Source organism: Ascidiella aspersa, chromosome 2 (genome assembly GCF_963924565.1).
Source record: "Ascidiella aspersa chromosome 2, kaAscAspe10.2, whole genome shotgun sequence".
NCBI classification, from domain to species: Eukaryota; Metazoa; Chordata; class Ascidiacea; order Phlebobranchia; family Ascidiidae; genus Ascidiella; species Ascidiella aspersa.
The window spans coordinates 36,187,203-36,214,561 of record NC_139448.1 but is presented as its reverse complement, the minus strand read 5'-3'; the positions used below and the strand labels follow the sequence as shown (position 1 = coordinate 36,214,561).

General features: G+C 36.3%; 1 protein-coding gene across 1 annotated transcript in view; it reads left to right on the top strand.

Annotated features, from left to right (window-relative positions):
- The first annotated feature begins 4,297 nt into the window (after positions 1-4,297).
- LOC146165538 (contactin-4-like) overlaps positions 4,298-27,359 on the top strand; it is a 31,764-nt gene continuing 8,702 nt past the window's right edge. The window contains exons 1-13 of the mRNA XM_083380954.1: positions 4,298-4,346; positions 6,706-6,840; positions 7,658-7,795; positions 15,656-15,751; positions 16,686-16,916; positions 19,337-19,433; positions 20,117-20,295; positions 22,659-22,943; positions 23,649-23,796; positions 24,228-24,355; positions 24,836-25,014; positions 25,789-25,885; positions 26,822-26,940. Coding sequence (XP_083237080.1) covers positions 4,298-4,346; positions 6,706-6,840; positions 7,658-7,795; positions 15,656-15,751; positions 16,686-16,916; positions 19,337-19,433; positions 20,117-20,295; positions 22,659-22,943; positions 23,649-23,796; positions 24,228-24,355; positions 24,836-25,014; positions 25,789-25,885; positions 26,822-26,940 — 1,881 coding nt within the window. The remainder of the gene's footprint in view (positions 4,347-6,705; positions 6,841-7,657; positions 7,796-15,655; positions 15,752-16,685; positions 16,917-19,336; positions 19,434-20,116; positions 20,296-22,658; positions 22,944-23,648; positions 23,797-24,227; positions 24,356-24,835; positions 25,015-25,788; positions 25,886-26,821; positions 26,941-27,359) is intronic.

Genomic DNA, 27,359 nt, shown 5'->3' with positions numbered 1-27,359 from the left:
ATAACGAAGATAGACTAAACTGGTCGCAGTGAGAACAGTTTACTTCACTATATTAGAGGCAAACAACGATTAAATATTATACCTTAGCAGAAATAGTTAGCTCTAAGCTGTGATTAGGAATTCTGACGCGGTGGTGGAAGAAGTTCGTATTTTATGTGTCTTTTAAATCTTTATCGTATATTAATCTCACTACAACGTACGTAATTTAAAAATTAACAGGCTAGTTTCGATACCGCACTTTCAACAAGATATTTATTGAATTGAATACACGCACGCTATTGAAGAGCACTAATTTGCAAGTTAGTTAGATGCGAAAATCCCCCAAAAAATATGTTAAAATCAGCAGATACATACGACCCCAGTTTGTTTTTAGATAAGTAATGCTTATAACACAAGTGATTGATTATTCCTAAATTATACACAAGTCCAGATTCCGTTTTATTCGTTTTAGCATTTTTCATATACTTATTTTTTTTGCGCTCGTGGTTTAAACAAAACTAAAACTGCAAATAGAAAACTGCAGTTATTGGTGATTAATGACGACCCTAGATTAGGTAATGACGACCCTGGAATAGGTTTAGGCGACCCCACATGGGTTCGCGAACTATAGATTGGAGACCACTGTTGTAAGGTATACATAAAATATCACACTCGTTTTATTTTGTCGGGGTAAAACAAACATTTGGCGTTAAATTACATCACCTCATATAAATGTTTTTCTGTGAATGTCCTTATGCAGGCGTGCACAACAATGATTTACCCGCAATAATATTTCGAGTTCACAAGTTTAGTAAAAGGATTGTTACTTTACTGAGTGAGCTATACACGTTTAATGTTAACCAATGAATTTATAACTCTTTGCGCAATTTTTACAATTTTCGCAGAGTTAGCAAATGTGCATTTTCAATGTATTAACTAAAAATCTTTCTGTGAACATTATGCTTGAAATATATATTTTACGTGAACTTCTACTTTTTATTTTAGCATAGTTGTCGAATTTTATTTTCAATTACTGACAAATACAACGATATCTCGCTTTCGCCTCAACTTTGCTGCTTGTAAGTTGAAGGCCGGTCAAATTCTGGCTAAAACTTTTCCATAACGTAATACTCTGACGTCCAAAAACTAAAGGGAATTTTGTAAGTGGGCAGGGTGGATATTTGATGTCATAAGGTATTACCTATAAGACGCAATTTAGGAGAATTCAGTTTTTTCAATGAGAAACTAAAACTTAGTCTTTTAGGCCGATTTACATCAAACTAAAAGTGTACATTAGCCACAAGGAAACATGTACAACTAGCGATGTTTTAAGTGGTATCTTCTAGTTATTTTCCTAGGTTAAAGCAATAAACTCGCACATGCTTGAAAGTATTACCAAAGTATTAATCGCACGAGCCTGTAGGTATTAACGTTGCTAATACATTTATCGTAAAGCATGAACAGCTCAGGTGGAAGTTACTAAACGTTCACGGTATCAATCAACATTATTTATTAATCAGGGGATCGATGTATAAGGCTTAGTCATCGCAAAAACTTAGCCCCAACAACGAAAACAGCCGCACAAGCCTGTTTACAATGCAACGCTCCTAATAATGGCTGACATGCAAGCGCATAAATTATTTATGCGCATAGACGCATTATCTCTCGTTTAAACGACAATTTTTATGCTCTTCGACGCTTAAATAACAACGATGGGCATTTGGGAATACGGGCGCGTAATTTTAGGGATGTTGGCGGAAAATGTGAGTATGGTTCATGCTTTTAGTAAACACAAGGGAGACGACTTCAATGCAAAACAGAATTTGAGATGCAGGGAATATGCTTAGTTTAAATGCTTCGGCTTAACATGGGTTCAGCTGTATAAGTTGTGTTTGGACAGATAAAGCTGCTAGGTAAATGCAAAAAACAAACAGGTAAACTAAAGAGTGTTCGTACCATTTTAACAGGATAATTTTGGGACATGCTAATATTCCTTAACTTAACCGGGTTTAGTGTAGATATTTTGTATAGATCAAGGCATGAAGATGGTGCATAAAGAAAATCAAACAATTAAACTGAAGGGTGTTAGGGTTAATGTAATACAGGAATATTTCGGGAGCTGCAGATGTATGTTCATTTTAAGTGTTTCTGATCATCCTTGCAATAGTTGATTTTTGGTGTGCGGAGTTGGTTAAAGTAAAGCTGTTGTGTAAACGAAACGCAAAATGGTCCAAAACATGAACAAGTCTAATAAACTGACCAAACCTATTTAAAATTTAAAGCAGACATTAATCACTGTTCTATTTTACGGCGCTCACTTATTTAAAAAAAAAAAAACTGCTTGGCTTTTTATAAAAAACAGAATATAATTATGAAACCTTTAAACAAAATTATATGCCGCCAGTGTTAAACTATCAGTCAGTGTAAGGCAGTGGTCTCCAGTCTTTTTATTTATGGGAGGACATTGATATGTCCTACGTAGTCATATGACCTACATAATATTAGGTGATTTGATTCTATAGTTATACTAAAAACGTGGGTATGGTTAAACTTCCTTGTGAATTAGGTTTTAACAATTAACGAATTTATTCTACATTTGATTTCTCTCAAAATCCAATAAAAATACCGCACTGATTTGTTTTACCTAATGTAAGCAATACAGGTTTTAAATAATAGGCGATTACTTCAAAACCGCGCTTCTCAGCCTTTGCAGACCGCACACAACAGGATTTGAACTGTCGCTGCATACAACTACATTTACGTTAATAACTTCGCATCAGACCTAAAATCTGCTCGCGTACCACACAAAAAGTGTACAATAGGTAGAGACGAAGAGCCGCTTTAAAGTTTATTTAGCTGGTCGACAGATTTAAATAGAATGGAAGAACACAAAGTGAAAGCTAATAAATATTAGAAATATGTAAACAAAAAGCAAATCCAGTTTCAGTATTAAAATGTGCGCAACCTTTAGATCTGTTTTGCTTCGTGTAGAACAGCGCGACGCCGGTAAATTAGTTAAAATGTGAAAAGAGCGAACAAAAAGGTTTGCTTATACGCAAATCGTTTGCTGTAGTGTTTAAATTGTTCATATGAAAAGCTTATTAATGGCGGAACTATAATTAAGTGTACAGCCAGGTAAACCAATTAATAGCATGTTGACGAAGAATCAGTGATTCTTGAAACTACTTATTTGTTTAAGTATGTTATAATCATAAACGACAAAACATTTCCATTGCTGCTAGTTCAACACATAAGGTCAATAACTACGAAGGCTTTGTTTAAAATGTTAAACTACATTGAAATGTAAGAATATAATGGTCCAGGTTTACTTAAGATATTGCAAATATCTATGACAAAACACAACTTTTGTGAAAGGTAAATTAAGTTGGACGTAATAAGAATATCAAAGCCCATACAGAAGTATACTATAGGTGTCATTTTGAACGTTTCGAATAAGTCTGTATTCATTTATAGATGTTGAAAATGAATACAGACTTATTTGAAACGTTCAAAATGACACCTACTTCTGTATGGGCTTTGATATTCTTATTACGTCCAACCATTATGCTCCTAAATTAAGTTGCTTGTTTAAAAGCGATGTTTTAACATTGAAGTCATTAATAAAAGTTGTGGCATCAATTCGTCATTTGCTGTGAAATTACCGTTAAGCAAAGTCAGGTTGCTATGCGATTTACATTGCTGCTGAAATAATGAGACCGACAGTCACACACGTTAAAACTACAGCCACAAACATTATTTGTACATAAAATTATACGATTGTGCGAAAGCAAATGTTTTTAAAACGTAATTCACACCGTTTAGAGACCGCATAGGAAAAAATAAAGAGGCTTTTGTATTCCGGTGGGACCAAGGTTTACGATTTAGCCGCAAACAGTTTTACTACAGGCGAAATTACCGGCCAGCAAATTCTAGCGCTACAAAACGAACGATCGCCATCGGTAAATGTTTGCTTAATGTCGAACATTAACGGAATCGCGCTCATTCGAACGCGTGTTGCACTCTAGACTCTCATTTCGCAAGCCTTTTCGCGTGGGTGCAGTTTCTAGAATGTCAACCAGTCAGTTTTCAAGTAGAAGTGCTGAAAAGGTTATTTACAGGTTATGACATTTGCTAAAATCACGGGATCGTTAGTAACGCGTGGGTTGAACTAAACCTTATTAGCGGCAGAATTGCTCAGATAAGAAACATTTGTTAAAATACTTTACAATTCGCAGCTCTTACAACAAGAATATAACTGATAATTATCTCTGGAATAATTTGGTGGAACTGCGTGGATTATACTGAAAGTGTCTCAACGATGTGGATTATACTTTCCATCGTTTCAATTGTGGCGGCACAAGCAAGTGGTAAGTGAGCGCGCGCGTTGCCTGTCAATGATTGTTCTTTATGACGCAATACTCACTGGGGCGTGAAATGAGCGGAAACCAATCAGGGACGGAGAGCAAATTCAAAATCGATTGTTTAACCAAGTTGCATTTCAACTTACGCCGAAAGCGCGTAAAAGTAAGACCAGTGTATTTTGACCAAAGCATGCAAAATCCAATGCCGTAAATAAATAATCCTTCGAATTTCAACAATTCGAGGTGGAATTGACAGACGAAATTACAATTAGCACGAAAATTCGTTGTAAATCTCATTAAAAACAGTCATTAACCGACCACTACCCCTTCTATATTCTGGCATACATGTTTTTTTAATTTATCCCAACCCTAGCGGCTTTAATTGCAGAAAGCGGCCTAGCACGATATTACATAATTTTCGTTAGTTGCGCAATAAGGCATAAACAAGCAAAATATAATATCAGCATCGATAAGAATAAGCGAAAATGAAAGTGTTATATCGATTTAGGGCCTTGGTCGTATTAAGGCAATGTTAAAAGGAAAACAACGAGGTAATTTGTGTATTTACGTCATTGTCATCAAGTTCGATTGGCAAGAGTCAATTTGACAAACGCTCGTTCGTCTAAATTACAAGACGCAGAGAGCGTGCATTTTGCAATCCACTGCTGCCTTTTAGTGCCGGATAAATAATGAATGCGCGTGAAGATAACATCATGAAACTAATCTCGTGGCAAAGAACCAAGAATAACACATTTCGAGTTAGCTTCGGTTTATGCATATTTTGAATTTGCGAACCAGCTAACTCGAGTGGAACAAGGGTTACATACCAATTGAAAATACTTTTCATTGCTTCGTACCTGTATGTCACAAAGGGGCAATATTTGCACGACCAAAACGAAGTCAATACAGGACGGCTTTATTATGAACCTCATCCATAAATATCATCCAACTATTTTAGACCTGCAAATGTTTTGGACTAAATGGCTCTTTTTTCATGGTTTAGGTCAGGGATGTCCAACATTTTATTATAGTGGGCCGCATTAACATTTGAAATAATTTAATGGGCCACATAACCTATTACGTTTCAAGATTAAGTATTGCTCTTTAGAGTTATCACGGGTCTTTTGAGTTATATATATATTTTTTTACCCATACTATACTATTAGTGCGCCCCTAAAAGCTGACTGGTACATTTTAATTAGGCTAATATTGAACGTTTAAAATACTACTTGGGAGTGAAAATGACTAGCGGGCCGCACAAAAATTTCAGACGGGCCGCAGGTTGGACATCCCTGCTTTAGTTAGTATATTTTGCACTTGCAATCAAAAAATATGTTTTATCAACTTTATATAGTTACGAGACGAATACAGAAAAATTGAAAACTTTATATAAATCCCAATACCTGTCTGTTTGGGCTTTAAACAAGGAAAGTTTTAGCCAAACAGAAACTGGTTTATCAATCAATATAAAAAAACAACATAAAGATTCCAGAAAAACACGTATAATATATGTATAATGCGGAGTTTAGTCATCTCGCTATAAGCCGAATTTACAACGGTATACAAACAAACCTAAAACAGAAGTCGGGCATTGCCGTGTGCCGGAGCTAAATTTGTGTAACAAAAAACGTGGTCTATAAATGAACCTCAAAAACGTGTAAATTGCACAGCCGTGAATCAAAAGTTTTCGTTTACTAATACTACATACCAGTAGGCATGTCCAATAATGTCGGATCGGTGCCGATACTCGATGTCCGATAATATTGAATCGGTACCGATACTCGATACCAAGTGGTAGTATCGTTACTCGCCCGATATTACGATGGTATCAGGGCCGATCTGATAGCAAATTAACACAGTAGTTTTTTCCATAGGTTGCGCCCGAAATAGTTATTTATACTTAAAAGGTAAACTGATAAAAGGGTAAATTTAACAACTACATGTAACCGAACTTTTAACGCTCAGGCAAAGTTAGCCCTAACCTGAAAAAATTGCCGCTGAATGTTATTTATCGATTTTGCTTGTTTAAGTATAGTAATGACGTCATTAGGTATCCGATCCGACCGCGATACTTTTTTGCTAAAATGTCGGATATCAGAATAAATATCGAAATTTCTACTTATCAGAGTGAAGTATCACTATTTACCCAGCGGTATGCATTATTTAACTAGTATCAAATTCGTCAACCATCGGTCTTGTAAGTTAAATAAAGTAAAAAACAGCAGGTTAATAACAACTTGGAGATAACTGAACTTCTAACGCTCATCAGGCAAGTGGTGTGTATAATTTTAACTACTACAGCATTTACCAAATATCGGTCTTGTCTGCTTTGGTCTTTATTTAACAACACAGTGTTTCACCGCAGCTGGAATTTTCGAGGTCGAGCCAAGCGACCAAGTCGTACCTCTCGACTCCAAGGCGCAGATAACCTTCCAGTGCAAAGCGAAGCTTGAAAATACACCGATCTACTCGTGGAGAAAGAATGACCAGCCTCTACCAGGTAAAGTTATTTGGCGTAATATAAATCAAAAACAGCTCTTCTGGTAATTTTAATTCTTTGCCTATTCAAGCCGCCTTCGTCAGGGTAATGACACTGAACGCTCGTACAATAAATGGAAAGAAAAGCCGAAGGCGGCTTGAACAGGTTGCCGAAACGTTGGCAAAGAATTAAAATTACCAGAGGATCTGTTTTTGATTTATATTATTTGGTGTAAATTGTGGACTTTTCGAAGTTTAATTGACAGAAACAAACTGTATTTAATAACGCAAATCAAAATAACTGTTGCAAGTGACCATCTAAATTAAGAGGGGCCTTAAGTTCTGAATGAGGGTGTAAGCAACTCTCAGGCGTGATCTTATTAGAAAACATTATTTTTCTCGAGCGTGATCTTATTAGAACACATTTCTCATCTGGTTACTGAACTATTTGCCAGAAGAAGAAATTATTATTTGTAGCTTTATAATTTCATACGCAAATATTTAGGGAATTTTTTAAGCTTTTTGAGGTTGGTAAAATAAGCTAACGGGGTTCAATTGCGAAAAATAGTTACTAAACTTTTATATTTAAATAAAAATAATACCCTCTGTTGGCAGAAAGCTAAACTGTGGGGATAAAACATAAACAAAAATTCTTTAATCCATCAATTTCGTTTTTATAGAATATATTGGCTTTCGTATTTTTATTCAAATTACTAAAAAAAATTGTGTTCTAAAAATTCAATTTTATTTGTAATTTTAGCACAAATTTTTTGGGGGGTTTCAACTGTATTTCACACCATGTTTAGAACTAAGCGCCACTCGCTATGTTTTTAACACAGAAAACAGCCGGTTTAAAGTGATCGGTGGCACTCTGCAGATCTCGCAGCCCCAAGCAAGTGATGGAGGAGATTACCAGTGCGTGGTAAAAAGTGATGAAGGCGTAGTAGTCAGCAACTACGGGAAACTTATCTTCGCATGTAAGTACACTTTAACACGCTTTTTTCGTGTTTGTTAAGGTTTTGGTTTTGTCGTCCACTGAAAACTGTAAGAGATCGCAACTTTTTTTGTGTGTAAAAATAACCATATTTAACGAAACTGCTGTAGTTACAGAAGTGAACAGGATGCCTTCTAAGAGGCTTACCTAGATCAGTTAGTCTCATCAGGGTTATACTACAAGAAAGTTAGGCTAGAAACACAAGCCTGTGGTGAGGTTTGAACTCACGACCTTCGGTCATACCGCTCTACCAACTGAGCTACTGTATGAACAGGATGTAGCAGGCAACGGTGCTATGGTTGTTTCTTGACTTGTTGCAATATGAGCCTGTTTAGCTCAGTTGGTAGAGCGACGGTCCCGGTATGATCGGAGGTCGTGAGTTCGAACCTCACCTTAGGCTAGTTTTACAAACACGATGCAGCAGGCAACGGTGCTATGGTTATTTCTCGACTTGCTCCCCTCTGAGCCTGTGTAGCTTAGTTGGTTGAGCGACGGTCCAAATATGACCGAGGTTGTGAGTTCGAATCTCACCACAGGTTAGTTTTACGAACAGAATGCAGGCAACAGATTTTAGGTTGGTTCTCGACTTGCTCCCTATGAGCCTGTGTAGCTCAATAGAGCAAAGGTCTCGATATGGGTATAAATTACACAGTATAAGGCATCACACCCGTTTTGTTTAGCTTGGCTAAAAAAGAAAAATCATGCGAGTTACGCATATTTTGTTTATTTTTTTAGAAATGTCCTTAAGTGCTTTATCGGTTTACCAAAACATGAATTTTGATGGAAAGAACAATTTTGGAATTGAAACAATGCCTGGCAGCAATAGTATATTCACTAAAAGGCTGTGATTTCAAATTTGCGTACCGAGCGAGTGTTTGTTAGAGTCAACATGTATATTAATGATTGCATCTACAATACACTACACCTTTCTTTTCACCTACATTTTGCGCAAGAGTTCGCCCAGGACAGTTGTTTTTGGGAATAATTGTATTAGTACATCACGTTATGACGTAACTTTGTTACATCATTCCTGAACATTTTATGCACCCCAGACGAAAAATATGGATACACCCCTGAATACAAAATATAATAATCTGGATATAAGTGAAAAAAAATGTCTATACCAGCCCAGAAGTTTGCACCTTTTGATAAAACAGCATTTAATGTTATTTTGTTCAGTCAAATTTACTTTTTACTTGATTGGTTTGTATTCCACTGCCTCGAATAATCTGTAAATGTTTTACTCAGTCTTAAAAAGAGAGGCGCAGTTGAACGTTAACTGCATATTTAACCACAGCGTCAGACATTTGCCTTAACCGTGTGTCTTGGGCAAATGTACGACCATGGTCTTGCGACAAGCAGCATTGTGTGGCACACTTAACGGCCACTGGGAAAATGAGGTTTGGTGCAAATATTTGCTTTTGAGCGGCGACGCTGACAAGCAGTAAACGGGTTTGTTAATTTCCCGCCCAACGTAATAACTGACATGTTGTAATGACATAAGTCTCTGTTTTCAAATGACTTGACTTAAGTCTTTGAGAAAAATTACTCTGGTTAAAATGAAATATTTTCATTTGGTAACTTTTTTTTATGAAATTACGTAATTTATCCAAACTTTTACAAATAAATCAATTTACTTTACTGATATATGATACTTGATTTATTGCCCAAAATATGTCGAGTTTATAAGTTTTAATATTCAAACGTTTTATTTTTACGACAAGGACTTGACTTAAACTTGACTTTCTCTAATTAGTTTTTAGGGGAATAAACTAACAAAATTGCGAAAACTAGCGATTAAACTAAAGGTCGGACATTAAATTTAATCTAAATCTTTTAATCCACTATCATCTTGGGTAAAATCCTTATGTAGTTCCACACTTAGACCCGTAGGTAGGTCTAACAATTGGCGTGAATTAATTTGTTCCGAACGAGAGAGGAATTAGAACTGAAGATTAACCACAAAAGCTATTCACAAATTGCATTACTCTTCGAATCAGCATTTCGTATCGCCTAGGAGCGGTTAGGGGTGTACGTGTGGTGCACTTTGACTTAACAAGTGTGCCTTTTGTCGCTGTGTGTAGAAAATGGGGAAGCAAGCTGTTTTGCGCAATACAATGGCGCTCGCTCGCCCAAGCGCACCGGTAGCTGCAGTTCGTAGATTAAAAAGCAATTTATCAACTTTTAGTTTAACTACCTGGGGTTAAGGGAATACCAAGCTCCTCGAAGCTATACAGTAGGTAACGTTGTCAAAAATCGGATTTTAACGTAAAACCTTTTTTTTTTCATTATAGGTGTTCAGTTCTGATTTCGATCTTAGCAAGGGTCATAAACTCAAATTGCGATGTTGATAAAATGACAATGTGTAAATTATTATTATCATAAATGTGGATCTTTGCGGTCAAGAAAGCACAAATTTGGATATTTGCGGTCAAGAAAGCACAAATTTGGATATTTGCGGTTAAGACAGCGGAAATGTGTCCCTTGCTGACCGGTTGGCCACCCCTGGCATGGGTGAACGATTGTATGTACATACGTTACAATCTCACGCTGCATGGAAAGGCAATTAGTAGGAAAAACATTCTGTAACGATAAATCAAACATTTATTTGTTAATCTGACTACGGGATTAGCATAGTTATGCTCAGAGATGGTTTTGTATTGCTTCTTCGTAGCTTCCACACAATACACATTAAGGCTATAACCTATCATAAATCAACTTGACGGACGTGTTTGTAATCAAGTTTCACATTAAAATTATGCTGAAGATTGCTATTGGCCTTAGAATACTGAAGGTCTAAGATTACTGAAAATTTGATTATCTACCAAAATAGATAATTAAGTATTATTTCAAAGTCTAAAGTAGGTCTGGTTTCGCACAAATAGTTTTCAAGGTCCGCATGTTTGATATAAGTTTGTCGCGCATCCCTTTAATACGTTATTTCGTCCAATCTCTTGCAAGAATATTTGCTTTTGAACGGCGACGCTGACAAGCAGTAAACGGGTTTGTTAATTTCCCGCCCAACGTAATAACTGACATGTTGTAATGACATAAGTCTCTGTTTTCAAATGACTTGACTTAAGTCTTTGAGAAAAATTACTCGGGTTAAAATGAAATATTTTCATTTGGTAACTTTTTTTTATGAAATTACGTAATTTATCCAAACTTTTACAAATAAATCAATTTACTTTACTGATATATGATACTTGATTTATTGCCCAAAATATGTCGAGTTTATAAGTTTTAATATTCAAACGTTTTATTTTTACGACAAGGACTTGACTTAAACTTGACTTTCTCTAATTAGTTTTTAGGGGAATAAACTAACAAAATTGCGAAAACTAGCGATTAAACTAAAGGTCGGACATTAAATTTAATCTAAATCTTTTAATCCACTATCATCTTGGGTAAAATCCATATGTAGTTCCACACTTAGACCCGTAGGTAGGTCTAACAATTGGCGTGAATTAATTTGTTCCGAACGAGAGAGGAATTAGAACTGAAGATTAACCACAAAAGCTATTCACAATTGCATTACTCTTCGAGTCAGCATTTCGTATCGCCTAGGAGCGGTTAGGGGTGTGCGTGTGGTGCACTTTGACTTAACAAGTGTGCCTTTTGTCGCTGTGTGTAGAAAATGGGGAAGCAAGCTGTTTTGCGCAATACAATGGCGCTCGCTCGCCCAAGCGCACCGGTAGCTGCAGTTCGTAGATTAAAAAGCAATTTATCAACTTTTAGTTTAACTACCTGGGGTTAAGGGAATACCAAGCATCTCGACGCTATACAGTAGGTAACGTCGTCAAAAATCGGATTTAACCTAAAATCCTTTTTTTTTCATTATAAATGTTTAGTTCTGATTTCAATCTAAGCAAGGGTCATAAACTCAAATTGCGATATACAATGACAATGCGTAAATTATTATTATCATAAATGTGGATCTTTGCGGTCAAGACAGCGGAAATTTGGATATTTGCGGTTAAGACAGCGGAAATGTGTCCCTTGCTGACCGGTTGGCCACCCCTGGTATAGGTGAACGATTGTATGTACATACGTTACAATCTCACGCTGCATGGAAAGGCAATTAGTAGGAAAAACATTCTATAACGATAAATCACACATTAATTTGTTAATCTGACTACGGGATTAGCATAGTCATGCTCAGAGATGGTTTTGTATTGCTTCGTCGTAGCTTCCACACAATACACAATAAGGCTATACATATATAACCTATCATAAATCAACTTGGCGGACGTGTTTGTAATCAAGTTTCACATTTCTGCAATTAAAATTATGCTGAAGATTGCTATTGGCCTTAGAATACTGAAGGTCTAAGATTACTGAAAATTTGATTATTTACCAAAATAGATAATTAAGTATTATTTCAAAGTCTAAAGTAGGTCTGGTTTCGCACAAATAGTTTTCAAGGTCCGCATGTTTGATATTAGTTTGTCGCGCATCCCTTTAGTACGTTATTTCGTCCAATCTCTTGCAAGAACTTCGTTATTGCTAAAGCGAACATACCCGTTAACATGACGAAGTAAATTATAAAGTAGACACAAAGAAACAGTTTGTGCATGTATGAAGAAACATGTTTTACATATGTCAAAAAAATATATATATTAGGATATATCTAGGGCCTACATCAAACAATAGATTGTCCGAGATTTTCTGGTGTAAAATAGGCAGGGACTCCTATAAAAAGCTGACAGTGCGGTGAAGTGCGGATATCAATCTTACTCGATTGAGGTCAATTAATTATTGGAGTGAGGTTTATTGCATGTAGAAAAAATCAATCTATTTGTCATTTTTCAACATACCAATATACAATAAAGCCGATAACTGGAAGCATTTTGGTCGAAAGTATAACTATTTCTGTCATTAGTGTGGATATTAGGTTGATTCGATCGTTTTTAATTAGTGGTTTCTAGATCAAAAGAAAACAAATTGTATCCTCGACAAAAAATATATTTATTATATAACCCCCAAACAAACTAATTTTCGATTTACTAAGTCATGTATTAAGTTTTAACTTATCATTGTTTGTTTTTACCATTCGGATTCAGGCGGATTCTGTTATTCGAAAGAAAAATTCTGATTACTCTAAAAATAAATCTAAGGAGCAAAATTGGATTCGAATCTAAGGATCTGATATTTTACTTTGGCATTACAGTGATGGTTTCACTCGTTCCGAGTATCCTTGGAGTTACTATTTTCTCACCTTAGATGACTGGCAGACAAAAACCACGCCCTAGCCACACCCACCTACGTCAATCGCCGGGCTTTGAAAGTGGGGAAACACAACTTTCACAAAGTCATTTCGATAGTGGTGGTAAAACAAACCTTATAGGCTCTCAGGGAGGTTCTTTATCGAAGTGTTTTTACCGATTACGTCACATCCCCACGAAGGTTGACGTCATAGTTGCGGTATTCGACCATCTGAACAACGTAGTCCAATGTAACAGTGTACAAACTACTAAAAATCGTGTAAATGATCAGACCAGGAAACTGTTTTGAACAAATATAACACATCACTTTAAACTGCACAATGTTTCCTGGCAGACTATAAACAACTGCATAAAATGACTATGGCCCATAATATTAGCACTGCGTGATAACCGTCTGACAGGGTAAAATTATAAAAGACTTTTATTTTTGCTGAAAACAGCTTTAGGGGGTCATTTGTATAAAGTACTTGAACACGAATTTAAAAATTCATTAAGAAAAGGTAAAATTAATTTTCGTGGTCCATGCATAATACTTTTAGCGCACAATTTACCTCACCCTGAAAAACTAGGCGTATAACAGAACTGTGTTTTTACTACTTTTAAATAAACGACGGCGGAAAGCAGAGCGAAGCAGTTTCAGTTCTGATTTCGTTCAAAGTCCGAAACAAAATATTCATCACGTACAAAATTTCAGAATAGGGGGTAAAACAAACCTTGCACTCTCGGGGGTTCTACATATATAAGTACTTTTACTGATTACGACATTCCAAGCGAGTCATGGGGTCACAGTGATGGAATTACACAATCGGAACGGTTTCGCTAAAGTACAGATAAAATATTAAAAACAGTTATTAAGTTAAACTTGAAATTATCCCAAATGCATTTTGCAAACAGCTTAGCTTTAAATGCAAAACATGTTTGACAAAATGTGTAATTTTCTTGTTTTATACAAACTGTCGCATCCCGGTTTTCTGTTCTACGTGACACCGTCACCGAATATCGATTTCAGCATCGATTGCCTGACCTTAACGTGAGTGAAAACAGTTTGCAGCGCGATATTTTAGGAAAAATTATGTCCCAACACTAATTACATCTTAATATTTTAGAAACTAAATGCTGAATATCGAAGAGCAAGATAATATTTTCGTAAAAGCTTTTCGGATTATGGCGTGTATATAGCATAAAAAAAATAAATAACTAAATTACGATCAGAACCAGTGGTTCTAAAACTACACCTAAAAAGTAACTGAACTGTGCAACGAAAAATCTTTAGGAAATAGCCTCTTGGTGTTACAAATGTAGTTGCAGGCAAGCATGTAAGACTTGTTGTGCATCATAAATTAGATAACTTATATGTTATTTAGTAATTTTCTTGGCGTGCAATTGTTAATCGTATTGCGTTGTGGGCCGAATGCTTTTGTTTTCTCAATGTGCCGCAAGCTGAAAAACTTGAAAAACAAAAAACGCTGATCCATCCACATTATTATTATATCTTTGCGCTATAAATGTGTACTTATCAACGATAACCGTCGACACGGTAGTGTTGTACACAAGTCATTTTGAAATAACTTAAGTCCATGTCAATCTGTTCGAATAAATAACAAGCCATGTACCAGTCAAGCCATAATTGGAGCAAGTCAACTTGAAGTCAAATCATTGACATAAAAAACGTTAACCTGTTAAAATTAATGAACTCGTCCGTGGATACCCAATATCGTTACTAAAAAAATGACATAGACATAGCATATAGAAAACATAGTGTTTTGTTTGCAAAAATGAAGATGGTTAACCCTGGTGTATGATTTGAGCATTTTAAAGTTGTATATGGCGATACTGATACACAGTTTGAAAAAGCTACATGCTTTAAAATGCGCTTTTTGAAAAGTTCGACATTCTTAAGGGCAAAAGTGTCCCGAATCTCTAAGCGACAGGGCGACAAATGTACAACTGCCGGTAATCGAACAAGCGCTGGTGAAAACAGGAAATCATTTCGGAAAAAAAATTCCTGGTCGTTTAACAGATCGAAAGTAACTCAATTTATTCAAGAGGGACCAATTCAGCAAAATGTACACGGCGTCTAGCAGTGACCCATCGACTGACGAGAGCGTATAGATTTTTCGGCCAACAGAAAAGCAACAGTAAAATCTCAAGTAGCGACTTGTTTTGAACCGTTTTGGTCAACCACTGTGTTGTCCTGTCTCTGGTATTAATTATACAAAGGATATTCGTCGCTCGCTTTGAATTTTAAACCGATATTAGCACCAAACTTGGTATATTATATATTTGAACCGTATCCCTGACTGTGAACATACCCCGTCAGAACAGGATCTTATACGGGCGTTTTGCGCTATGCGCGAATATATAGCATCGTTGTAGCTTTTGTATTGAAGACCTGTATAACAAAATAAACAAACTTTGTGGTGTTAATAAGGTTACTTTGTATGACGTTTCATTGAGATATAACTCTCTGACGTAAGTTTGCGATGTGACGTTATGACGTACTCTGTAAGGTCATCTCTGAATAAATTGTCATTTTCCCCCAACAAAATTTCTAGATCTACGCCTTCATCAGGCATAACTAGATTCAACGCTTATTCACTGTTTATTTTAAATTTCAGACATCGACGAATTTGCTTCAATCACCCACGTGAAAGTTACAACAAGCCAAGGATCAGGAGTGAAAATCGAATGCCAGCCTCCACAATACGAACCAAGTGAGTACAACAAACTACTTTTTACTTAGTTGTACTAAAGAAGGCAACTTGTGTGTAGACCTTTTTTTCAAGTTGTGCGTTGTTATGTAAAACCTTTTGCTTGATTTTGCCTTGTGATGCTATGTTTCATTGATTTTTAATAAAAAATACAAACTTCTGCACCAATTTCTAGAAGTATTTACTTGTTTTTTTTTAATATTTCTTCCCCTTTTGTATTCGGTTGTTCTTGAAAATCCATGTATGACCTGATTTTCGGGGGAACACTACAAACACAATCGTTCAGTATTAAGCGTCTTTCTCAACCTAAATTACATTTTTTGTTACTTTGTTTCATAATTAGGCGCTTTAGTTTACTGGATTACGTTTTTTGCTTTACCACCAGGATGTTTATGAAAATATTATAAATTGCGACCTCATAAACTAAACCAGCTGTCATAAGGTTTTAGAACATTGTATAGACTTCTTTGTGAGTATTTTTAACATTATAACCCCATTCCAACTGCGGAAGTCCAACACTGCCGGATCGGAAACGATACCTAATGCCAAGTTGTAGTATTGGTACTGGTCCGATACTAGGGTAGTATCGGTTGCCGATTCGATACCTTAGTAATATAGGAACTTCAGTCACGTAGCTTGATAATAAATTGCAAAGCCAAAAAGATCGAGTAAATCGACAGCATCTTGATTAAGACGTTTCGATACGAGCAGATTAACTGAAGATGATACAAGCTCGTATCGAAAGGTCTTAATCAAGATGCTGTCGATCTACTCGACCTTTTTGGCTTTGCGGTTTATTATCAAACTTCAGTCATGATTTATGCTTTGTTTCTAATTTAAGCGTGTATATTGCTGAAATTTAGTTTTGTTGATTCATGTTGTGTTTCATAATTGACCAACTTTGTCTAACTTTATTTATTTTTTTGCTGTGTTTTAGAACGTAGCGTGGCCTTCTATTGGGAATCAAAGAAAACCCTTACTTTCGTCACGCCAAAGACAAGCAGCATGACGAAGTTTGTTTCGCAAAAGGACGGCAGCCTGTACCTTGCAAACCCGGTGGAGGGAGATACCGACTCTCTGATCTGCCATATGAGATCCACGTGGGAAGTGGATGGAGACTTTGTGACTAAAAGTGGAAGCCCGGTGCCTTTTGAAGTTGTCAGTACGGGTAAGTGTTGTGCAAGAGTACTGTATAGGAAAAGTTGTGTATAAATCGAACGCCGGCGTATTTAAAATCATATTGACTCTTGCAAAACAAATGTCGATCTCACATCTTGATGAGCCACCCCCTTCATAGAGTTTAGGCGTTATTTCGACCATTTGGGCATTATGCTGATCAATTTAGGATTTCCGTCAGGTTTAGGTCCTATTTCGACAAATTTAGATATTATTCTGTCGTGGATATAGTGCGTATTTTTCTTTACCATGGCGTTTACAAAAAAATACCTGCCGCCTAGCAAATAACCTATTACATTCGAGTATTTCGGTTTCTTACTACTAACGTTCGTTAAAAGTATAATTTTTTCGTTCAAACGAGATTTTTTCGTTCAAACCAGACCGAATGAACCATTAAGGGGCATTCCCTGAAATGCGAGATTATCAAGCAATGAAAGAATAAAACACCAACTTAAAAAATATATATTACCCCGTCTACAAGCTCACTTTTCCAGCGGGCATGTGAGGTCATGTTTAGCGAAAATTTTTAGCACCCCTGTGAACAACAAGTCGGGATCTATTAGTACAACTATAGTACGCACGTTCAATGCTAAAAATGAAAAAAATGATTTTATATACATATATATATTTATGTAACAATTTTCCACGCTGTGGTTTCGCACATTAGGTTATTGAACCCAAACTGTGCAACTGGCGGCGTATCTTTATTTTAGTAAATGCAAGTCCAACTTGGTCAAATGGCGTTTTGACACCTTGACAGAAATCCAGGACGTCTAGAAACGCTCGCTATACACACGTGGTAGCCAGCATTTATGTTGCGCCGTTAAACCGCAACATGTAACGTTATAACACGGAGCCCGCCTTTTCTTATCTCTACTGAAACAAACACTACTCGCCCCTTTTCAAGAAACACGCCAAAAAGCGCGCGAAATTACTTATTAATGATTGTTTGAAACTTGGCGCCAACGCTTGCTCACAAAGGTTACGCAAGGGCGATGGGTTTTGGTACAGAGATGAAATGACGTGGTGTGCGCGTTGGAGGACTCTGTTGTTATTTAGATAAAAACTTCTATCACAAACAGTAGTTGCCTAAATCAATGAAACATTCACACACATATGTGTGTTAACAACTGAGATCTAGCCCTTCTGAACTGCTTTTTGACCAACGATTGCGGCTTACGTATCATTAGTACACCGAAAGCGCAGAAAATCTTTGACAGATATTCACTCTTGACGACCAGTTAATAAATCCAATTTGATGTAAACCAACAAGATAAAGTTTTCTCAAAAATTAAGGATTTCGGATTACACAGATAAGCAAACTGATCCAACAAGATCCTGTTTTCTTCAGAACTTAAGAATTATGAATAAAAACTGGCGTAAACTCGCTGTCCTAAAAGTGTGACTTTTGGATCCGTAAAACAATAAAATCCCCAGTGGTTTTCGTTGACCGCATTAGCCCAGGTTACGGTTATTTAGTTGCCTCTAACTTAACTTTCGTCCAGGATAATAAAACGGTTGAATTTTTTTTATTCTAAACGGTTGACATACAGAATTGCTAACGTACGTAAGCTGAAGAGTCAAACCTATATATGTATTTTTGTCTAGATCAGTGCTTCCCAAACTGTGGGCCATAGCCCAGTACTAGGCCACCAAGACATTTTCAATGGGCCACAGAGCCATTTGAACAGTTACTACTGTTTTGTTATACTGTACAATATAATGCGCTTTGTTTAAAAAACAATAATTATTTAGCAATAAAGGTCATTATCTCCTAACAAAGGGTTTTAGCTGCTGTGTTGAAATAACAGTTTTTGGTTTAAATTTTTGTAGAAAATGTTTGTGTCCAAATTTAGAGCACGTGATGAGCCACGAATTGCTATTAAGTAGACATTTGGGCCACAGACCAAAAAAGTTTGGGAACTACTGGTCTAGATATTATGATGCCACCTATGTCTTTGACCGCTAAAAATAGTAGTCAAACCACTCTATTAAAAGCGGTGCTTTTGGACGACCTTTTAATGGTAATGATCTTGCCAAATGCATTGAACTGCTATTCCAGATTTAATCATAATGTTTGGGAAGTGGCTATTTGCCCTATTTCGTTTGAGTTACAAATACACCCATTAGTGATTGTACATCGAGTTCGGAATTATCGCCTAGCGATCATAAAATGTTTAAAACATGTCCTATAGTTTAAGGTATACGTTCATTTATTTATTATTAATTCCCTAACTTATAAAAATAGCTCTGTTAGCGAGGTAGACATACACTCATAATATAGTGGTAATGTGATTTAAATTACTTTGCTAGTCGGATAAACAGCCTCTTCCTATTTTTTGTGGTCTCCGAAACAAAGTGAACGCATATTGAATTTTGTACGAAGTTTTCAACTTGTTTTACCAATTTCAGTTACGGAGGAAGCACCAAAGCTATTGGCTGTTCCAGCTGAAGTTACCAAAGCTAAAAGGGGAGGAAGTGTATACATCGAATGCTTCGCGAGTGGAAAGTAAGAAACATTTCTCGTATTCTGTAAGCTGTAATTGCTGAATTCAACATTGTTGTGAAATTATTAGTGAACTGATTTAAGTTATATACCAATAAACTGTTCATACCACTGGTAACATTTGTTTTGAACTAGCACTGTACAATTTTTAAGTCACAAATTAACCTTAATTAGACACTCTGTCTTTAGAAACGTCTATATATTGATTAAATCACGGGATTAGGTCCAGTTGCACACGTTAACATTATTGATACACTTCCTGAAGGGTTATTTTAAATTGCAAGTAACTAGGATACTTAGTTAGCTGGTTTTGTATTCAATACATAAACGCAAACAAAGTTTAATGCGCAAAAATCTGAAACAAGCTTTTAATTTAAACCAACGTCAAGACTGTAAGTATAGTTGAAACAGAATAATTCTTATCCTGTTTGTAAACTCAGGTATAAAACACAAAAATTCTAAAAAACTACCTGTTTTTTCTTAACCTTTAAACAACATTTGATACAAAAGCAATAATCTTTCTTATACATTTTATTGTCTGCGGGAGATCCCTTACATTCGAAAGTGTTTTAGCCTAGTTACAACAATTTTTGTCCAAAGTAAAAATGTAGTAACTCTTTGTATTGCCCAATTAACACATCGGCATGGGATGGATTCCAACTACAAACCCTACAACTTACTTTCAGTCCCACACCGACGGTGAACTGGACCAGAGTGGACGGCAAGATGCCGACTGGCCACCAAGTGTCCAAAGCTGGTCAGCTGGTCTTCACTGATGTCACGGAAGCGTCGGAAGGTCGCTACAGATGCACGGCCACTAACTCACTCGGTGAAGTGTCGGCAGAAGGGCGCCTAGAGCTGCAATGTAAGTGGACACAAGTATAAAAGTAACCAGTGTTGTAAATAAGTCATTTAAAAATGACTTAAGTCCCTTAAGTCCAAGTTAAGTCCATTGTAAAATAACTTAAGTCCAAGTCAAGTCATTTGTAAAACAACTCAAGTCCAAATCAAAGTCTTTTTGAATAAATAACAAGTCAAGTCCCAGTCAAGTCCTTTGTAAAATAACTGAAGTCCAAGTCCAAGTCTTTTTGAATTAATAACAAGTCAAGTTCTAGTCCAAGTCATCAGTTGCGCAAGTCAAGTCCCAGTCAAGTCCTAATTAGAGCAAGTCGACTTCAAGTCCTTGTCATAAAAATAAAACGTTAAGTCAAGTCGTGTCATTTTGTCAAAATGACTTAAGTCAAGTCATTTAAAAACAGTGACTTAAGTGCACTTAAGTAAAGTCATTAAGGATGAAATTTAAGTGGAAAAGTAACCAGTGACAAACAACGCAGTACTTGATAGGAATGTTTTTTATTCAGATAACCGATTTTTTGGGCAAAAAATATGCGCCGATTACAGACGTTTCACATACTGTATCGTCAAACGAACAACATTAGATGGAATTTAAACGTGCATTGGTTATTTAAACCAGGGTATTGACCATATTCTTGTAATTGTAATTAGATGACCTTCAGCAGCGGACTTCTTAATAAAAAAATTGACCAGAAGTGACAAAAATTTACTTGAACTGAAACAATAATCAGACATCTAGTTTGTCAATGGCAAACTAAACGTGTAAAATATGAAGATTTCTCCTCGCCCTTACACGTGACGACAACGACTTCAAATGGGACATATTCTTCAGACTTTCCTGTCTTGGTCAAAGTCAGTCATTTATAAGTTCCAGTCTTTCAAACAAGAAATGTATTCCGCCACAAAACAAGGCATCATCAATCTCTTAATTTCAAATCAAGATTTACTGATGCTGCCTTATTTTGTGACGAAATATATTTTCTAAAATGACTAGAATTTATAAATTTGACCAAGACTGGAGAGTATAAAAAATATCTAATTTACCAGTGTTTACACTGTAGAACATGTCCGTTGTACAGTTTTACTAACGCTGTTCAAACATGGTGTCAAATCTAATTTTTGGTTAAGATGTTTTTAAGACGCTAACAAAATATTTTAACATATAGTAAAAATTTTAAAACAGAAAACAAATTTCAAGCCTTATAAATAATCCTTTGCCGGTAGGTGTAGTTTAAAATTAAAATACATATTGCGAAATATTGCGACAGACAGACAGTGTGGATTTGTTTGGAAAGGCCAACGATCGTTTAACGAGTTACTAAATGTTGACTTTGTCTGTTACAAACCAACGCAACAATTACGTCAGCACTAAAAACTCGTTCAGGTTTAGACATGATTTTACTATTTTTTAACTGCAAATTAAATTGTCGAGTTCCGTGGTACTTTCAGCCCTTTAAAAAAACTGTAAGAAATAACAGACAATGTGTAAATTAATCGTTTGATTTTGCAACACTTTAACATCGAATATTTCGTGACATTAAATCAAACTTGCCAAATTGCAGTTCGTAGGAAAAACAACCGCCATCTACTTTAAAACAACTGGAGCATAAGCCTTACAAATTTCCTAATGGTCATTACAATTTCCTAATGGTCATCAAAGCAGTCTCTTAATAATCGTTGCCCAAAACCTAGATATAATTATGAACATTGAAAGATATTTTTGCGTAATAATGAACCTGGAAAAAGGAACAAACGATTTAAGCCAGTTACATCACGTAACTCTTTCCAGTGTCTTTGTAAAATCCATGATAACGAAATCATGTACGTGACGAGTTAAACTCAACCTTTGGTCGATTTCGACGAACAGATATCTCCAAGTCAATATGTAACCAAAATTCCAGGCGTTCCATTAAGTCACTGCCCCGTCTTGCCTGGTCAGTTTTAATTACACAGATATGATGGGAAAGCTGATACTTGACAAGAATTGAAACTTAAAATAACATCCAACATTGCTTAAGGATTGGGAAAAACCCATGGTTTGTAATTATGTTTTCTGAAAGATGAAAATTAATTAAAATTTTCCATTATAACTACATGGAAGCACAGGTTGCTTTGGAATGACAAGGTAAACTAGCTAGTGGGTGTTTTAGCACCACTTTGACAGTATTGTTTTGGATACGTGTGAGAATAGTCAGAACATAGAAAAAAAATGTAATACGGAAAAACAATTTATTTTAAAGGGAAGCGTATATCATTTCAAAAAACTAAAAACCTTTATGTTCCGCACTTATTTCGCCAGCCGGGAAAAAAATTATATTTTCTTACCACACTCGTATACTGTTTCCAAATCAGATTGTGCTTTATTTCACTCAGATGCACCGCAATGGGTTAGGGAGATCACTACAACAATGGTGGACAAATCCGAGACAGCTACCCTCCGTTGCGAGGCAGCAGCCGTTCCTCCTGCGTCCTACCTCTGGATGAAGAACGGAGTTTCTCTTACTCAAGGGAGCAACGGGAAGACACAGATAAGCAACGACGTCGAAGGAAGTACTTTGTACATTTACTCGGTTGATCAAGGGGACACTGGGATGTATCAGTGCGAAGCTGTCAATGATCAGGGAACCATCTTCTCGAGCGCGCGTATCGTCGTAAGATGTGAGTGTGTGTTTTGTTGAGATAACGCTAACGTAAGAACCTTTGTTTTGTCAAGCGCTTTAAAACTGAATTTAACAAAAAAAAAACTATTCGATAGTTATTTACTAATCGCTATATGAAACCACATCAAAGTTGTCAGATGTAAGTTCGATTTTTGTTACTATTATAAGAGCCTCTGGATTGTCAAGCGCACTAAGGTTTAAGAAAGGTAGACAAGATTACAGTTGATAGTAAGATTAAGCAATAGGTTAAGTGGGTCATAGTTATCATATGGGAGTGTGCTGTTAGTCAGATGACACACCAAAAAAATTTGAATTACCAAGCACAATGAACTGATTTGCACGTATAAAAGGCAATAAATGTTGTTTTGGAAAATTTCCCTATAGTTGTATTGGCCATTGGTACAAGTAGAATGGCCTCTCTAATTTGTCAAGAGGACTAAAACTGGCATAAAGGCATGTATGCTTTTTTACCAGGTTGTCTCGTGGCACGACACTATGTCAATCGTAAAAAACGTTACTGTCAATCGTGAAAAACGTTCCAAAATTTTTGTTCCAAAATTTTACCAAACTTTCAAAAAAATTCGACCATGACGCCCCAATTGACATCTGGCCGGATATGCCCCATCCATCCTTTTTACACAACTAGAAACAAACGCAAGAAATATGCTTTCTCCCAATGTATGTTATTCTCCATTTTGCTCAGCGGCGCCACCCGTGTTTGTGACGAAGATGAACGACATTACAAAAGCGGCAATCAACCATGACGTCATCATCCCTTGTAACGTCACAGCAGCCCCGGCGCCAACGTTTACGTGGACAAAAGATCAGATGAGCATCGAAAATAACCCAAAGTAATTTCATTGAAATAGAACTGAATCGAATAATAACCGAAATCTAACTTAATGAAAATGTCAAAGTTCTTACAGTAAAGGGCAACATTGCGTTCAAGTTTTACAAATCTTTAAGCATTACTATTAACATTGTTTAATTTTAACGTAATCAAAAGTACTGTCAAACTTTCACACCAGTGCATGCTCCAAATCTAAGCCAGAGGTTCTTGAACTTTTTTCAGCACCATCACTGCACACTTCTTGCAAAACAAAGTGTTTTAAACAATATTATGTGAATTGCAATTTTTTACTAAACTGTAACTTGTCAGAACAGCCTAACATTTCCCAAGTATATTTTCCAATTTCCACAATTTTTTGTTATATTAAATCATCACAAACTGAACGATGATACAAGCTGAGGCACCCTTATTCAAAACGCCATGTTTTTCCAGATACTCTTTCGGTAATGACGGGAGCCTTACTGTGAAGAACGTGGATATTTCAGACGAGGGGCAGTACGCGTGCAATGCAACCAACATACTCGGGAGTGTGGATGGACAAACCTATCTGCAAGCTTATCGTGAGTAGACTACGCTACGGTAACAATTATAACTGCTATTTTGGAGGCAACTTTGCAAAATCAGAATAGTTTACGATGTGCTTAAACACCTGGTGGTAACAAAGGGCTCTATAGGAGAATACCCACACAAACAAGGTGTTTAACAAACCTTGGAAAATAACGTTAAACGCAAGGAAAAGGAAGATGTTTCACAAAAGGAGGTTGATCTTTACATTTCTACTGAACGTTCTTTGCTTCCAGTTTAAAATCAAAAACACAGAACGAAAAAAATCGGTATTCTTGTCAAAACTTACAAAAAAATGATACTTGGATTGCCTTAAGACAAGAAATAAACCATCGGTCAGCATTTTATTTTAAAATAAAGCTTTTTGCAACATGTTTGATGTTCTTCGACTGAAGTTCCAACTATAAGGCGCATTGATTTTTTTCATTATGAAATTCTTTTATGAAAAAGCAGATTTAAATGTGACTTTGGCGCAGAGCCAACGATTATTACGAAATACCCGTTGGAGAACATTGACTTGACCTTCGGTGACGCGGTTGACCTTGAATGCTCGGAGTCGCATGACGTCAACCTCGTGGTTACATGGAAATGGACACAAAATGGAAAACTGGTCATCAGGGACGAACATTACGCAAACCAGGGAGGTTCTTTGAAGGTGCGTGATGTTTAAGTTGGTATATTGTGTAGTACTATTGGAATGACGTAAGTCAAAGGCATGACTTCAGTGCACTTCAGTCAATGTTTTTAACAAATGACTTGACGAAAGTCTTTTGTGAAAAGTCACTTGACTCGACTCTTTTGGAGAAATGACTAGACTGGACTTTTTATTGGTTTACACTTGGAGTTAACTTGCTTTATTATTTGCTTGACTTGAGCAACTGGTGGCTTGGACTTGACTTGTTATTTATTCAAAAAGACTTAACTTGCAGTTGAGACTTGACTTAGAAGCGAAAAGACTTAACTTGGACAGACTTGTTCACAACACTTATGTCGTCATTACGATTAGGTAGAAATTTGTGTGATCTCATGGTGACCATATATGGAAACTTGAGATTCGCACATTTAGGTTTGACTATCTATCTTTGTTAATAGTCGCATTTGTCTAATTCTAAATCCGGAAAACTAGTGGCAATGTTTTTCGCTAATTTTTCAGGTTTATATCATATCTACTATTTTGCCTTACGTGACCTATAGTCTTTACTTTTAGTAAAGCTCTCATTGAATTAGTCAGTAATCCATTACCTTGTGTTGTATTTTTAAATACACTTTTTTATTGTTTGACTCCTTTTTACTGTTTGACTCCTTAATAAGTTTTTTTTTTAATTCATTTTTTCTATTATATGGTTCGTTTCGATACTCTAAGTCTGCAACGCAAAACTGTAACGAACATAGCTTTAGTTTCCGTTTAACACCCTTCAAATACACACAGCTTATGGACGTTGAAGGTGAACAGACAGGTACTTACGCCTGTTGCGCCAGCACAGAAGTCGGCTCAGACTGCGCATCTGTCAACGTTAGTGTGCTAGGTAAGTGGAAATTGGGCCGCTCTTTCACTATTGTACGTGAAAAGTTATGCAAAAAAAAATAATAATAATACCGCATACCACAACGCATATTGTTTGGGTTAGGGTGCGGGTTAGCGTTTGGGTGAGGGTGGGTCAAGTAATATTATGTTTATTATTAATAATAACTTGACCCACCCTCAACCAAATGCTAACCCCAACCTAACCCAAACAATGTGTTGTGGTATGCGGCATTTGAAGAAATTTCTTTTTTATTAATTTTTACGTACAATAGTGAAAGAGCGCCGAAATTGGCACGTTTTTTCAGCCAATGGAGAGATCAAAAGAAACTCCACAATAAAATTCGATCTCATAAACTAAACTAGCTGTTATGAGGTTGTAGTGTAGAACATTGTATGGATCGCTTAAGGAGTTGTTTTTCAACATTGGTTTTCAATCTTTGCTGTCTTCTACATTGTCAAAATACTTTTTACCACAATTTTAAGACTTTTTTTTATATTTAAGTCAATTAAAAGGATCGATAGGCCACGCTTTCGCGGTTTGTATTCTGGGGCGGTACATCTGTCAAAGAGTAACGCAGGTGTCCTAAGGTGGGCTTCAGTGAGGACGGAAACCTCGCGTAGAGCAAAAGGGCAAAAGCTCGCTTGATTTTGATTTTCAGTAAGTCAATTAATTATAAAGTTTATGTGTATAGGGTAGCGCTTCGGGCGCTTTAAAATGTCCACCACCTGAACCCAAAATTGCCCATATCTCAATTATATATACCGTATGCGTTGAACATTACGGTTAAAGTTCTTTGTCAGTTCATTTGTCAGCCATAAATAAACAAATATTGCATTACACAGTTTCCATCCATAAAGTTGCACGTTATTTTTTTTTTTCGTGAGTAAACCAGATAGATCCAATAAGCAATTCTAACTAACCACGTGGCTTCTCCAGCTCCTCCGAGCGCTCCTAATGACGTCACAATCACTCCACCCTACTCTGCTCCTTCCACCTCCCAGCAAGTCACGTGGCAAGCGGCTGAGGACAATGGGGCTCCTGTGACGAAATACGAGGTTAAAATGACTTTAAAAAAATATTCTACATTTTTATACAACATGGTCAGGCGATAGTTAAATAACATAATGGTATGAGTTATAATTGAAGTATTGCATGCTTACTTGCATGTATTTTTGCACTTCTAAAGGGTATTTATTAAAGTAAAGCACAAAATGTAAGCACGACTGCTGAAAACACTGTTATATTTTTTAGCCATTTCCATTTTATTTGCCTAGAGTCGCACAAACACCACATAGCCTAATAACGATATAAAGAAACTAACGCTTTGCTAAAAAAATCTAAACAGATAATATGTTAGCTTGTTTACCATTTTACCAAGCGTTCATACAAAATGCGTATCACAACATGATGAGCTGATTTGGTCTTGAAGTATGATCTTTAAATTTTTTTATCAACAAAATTTGCCACACTTAAC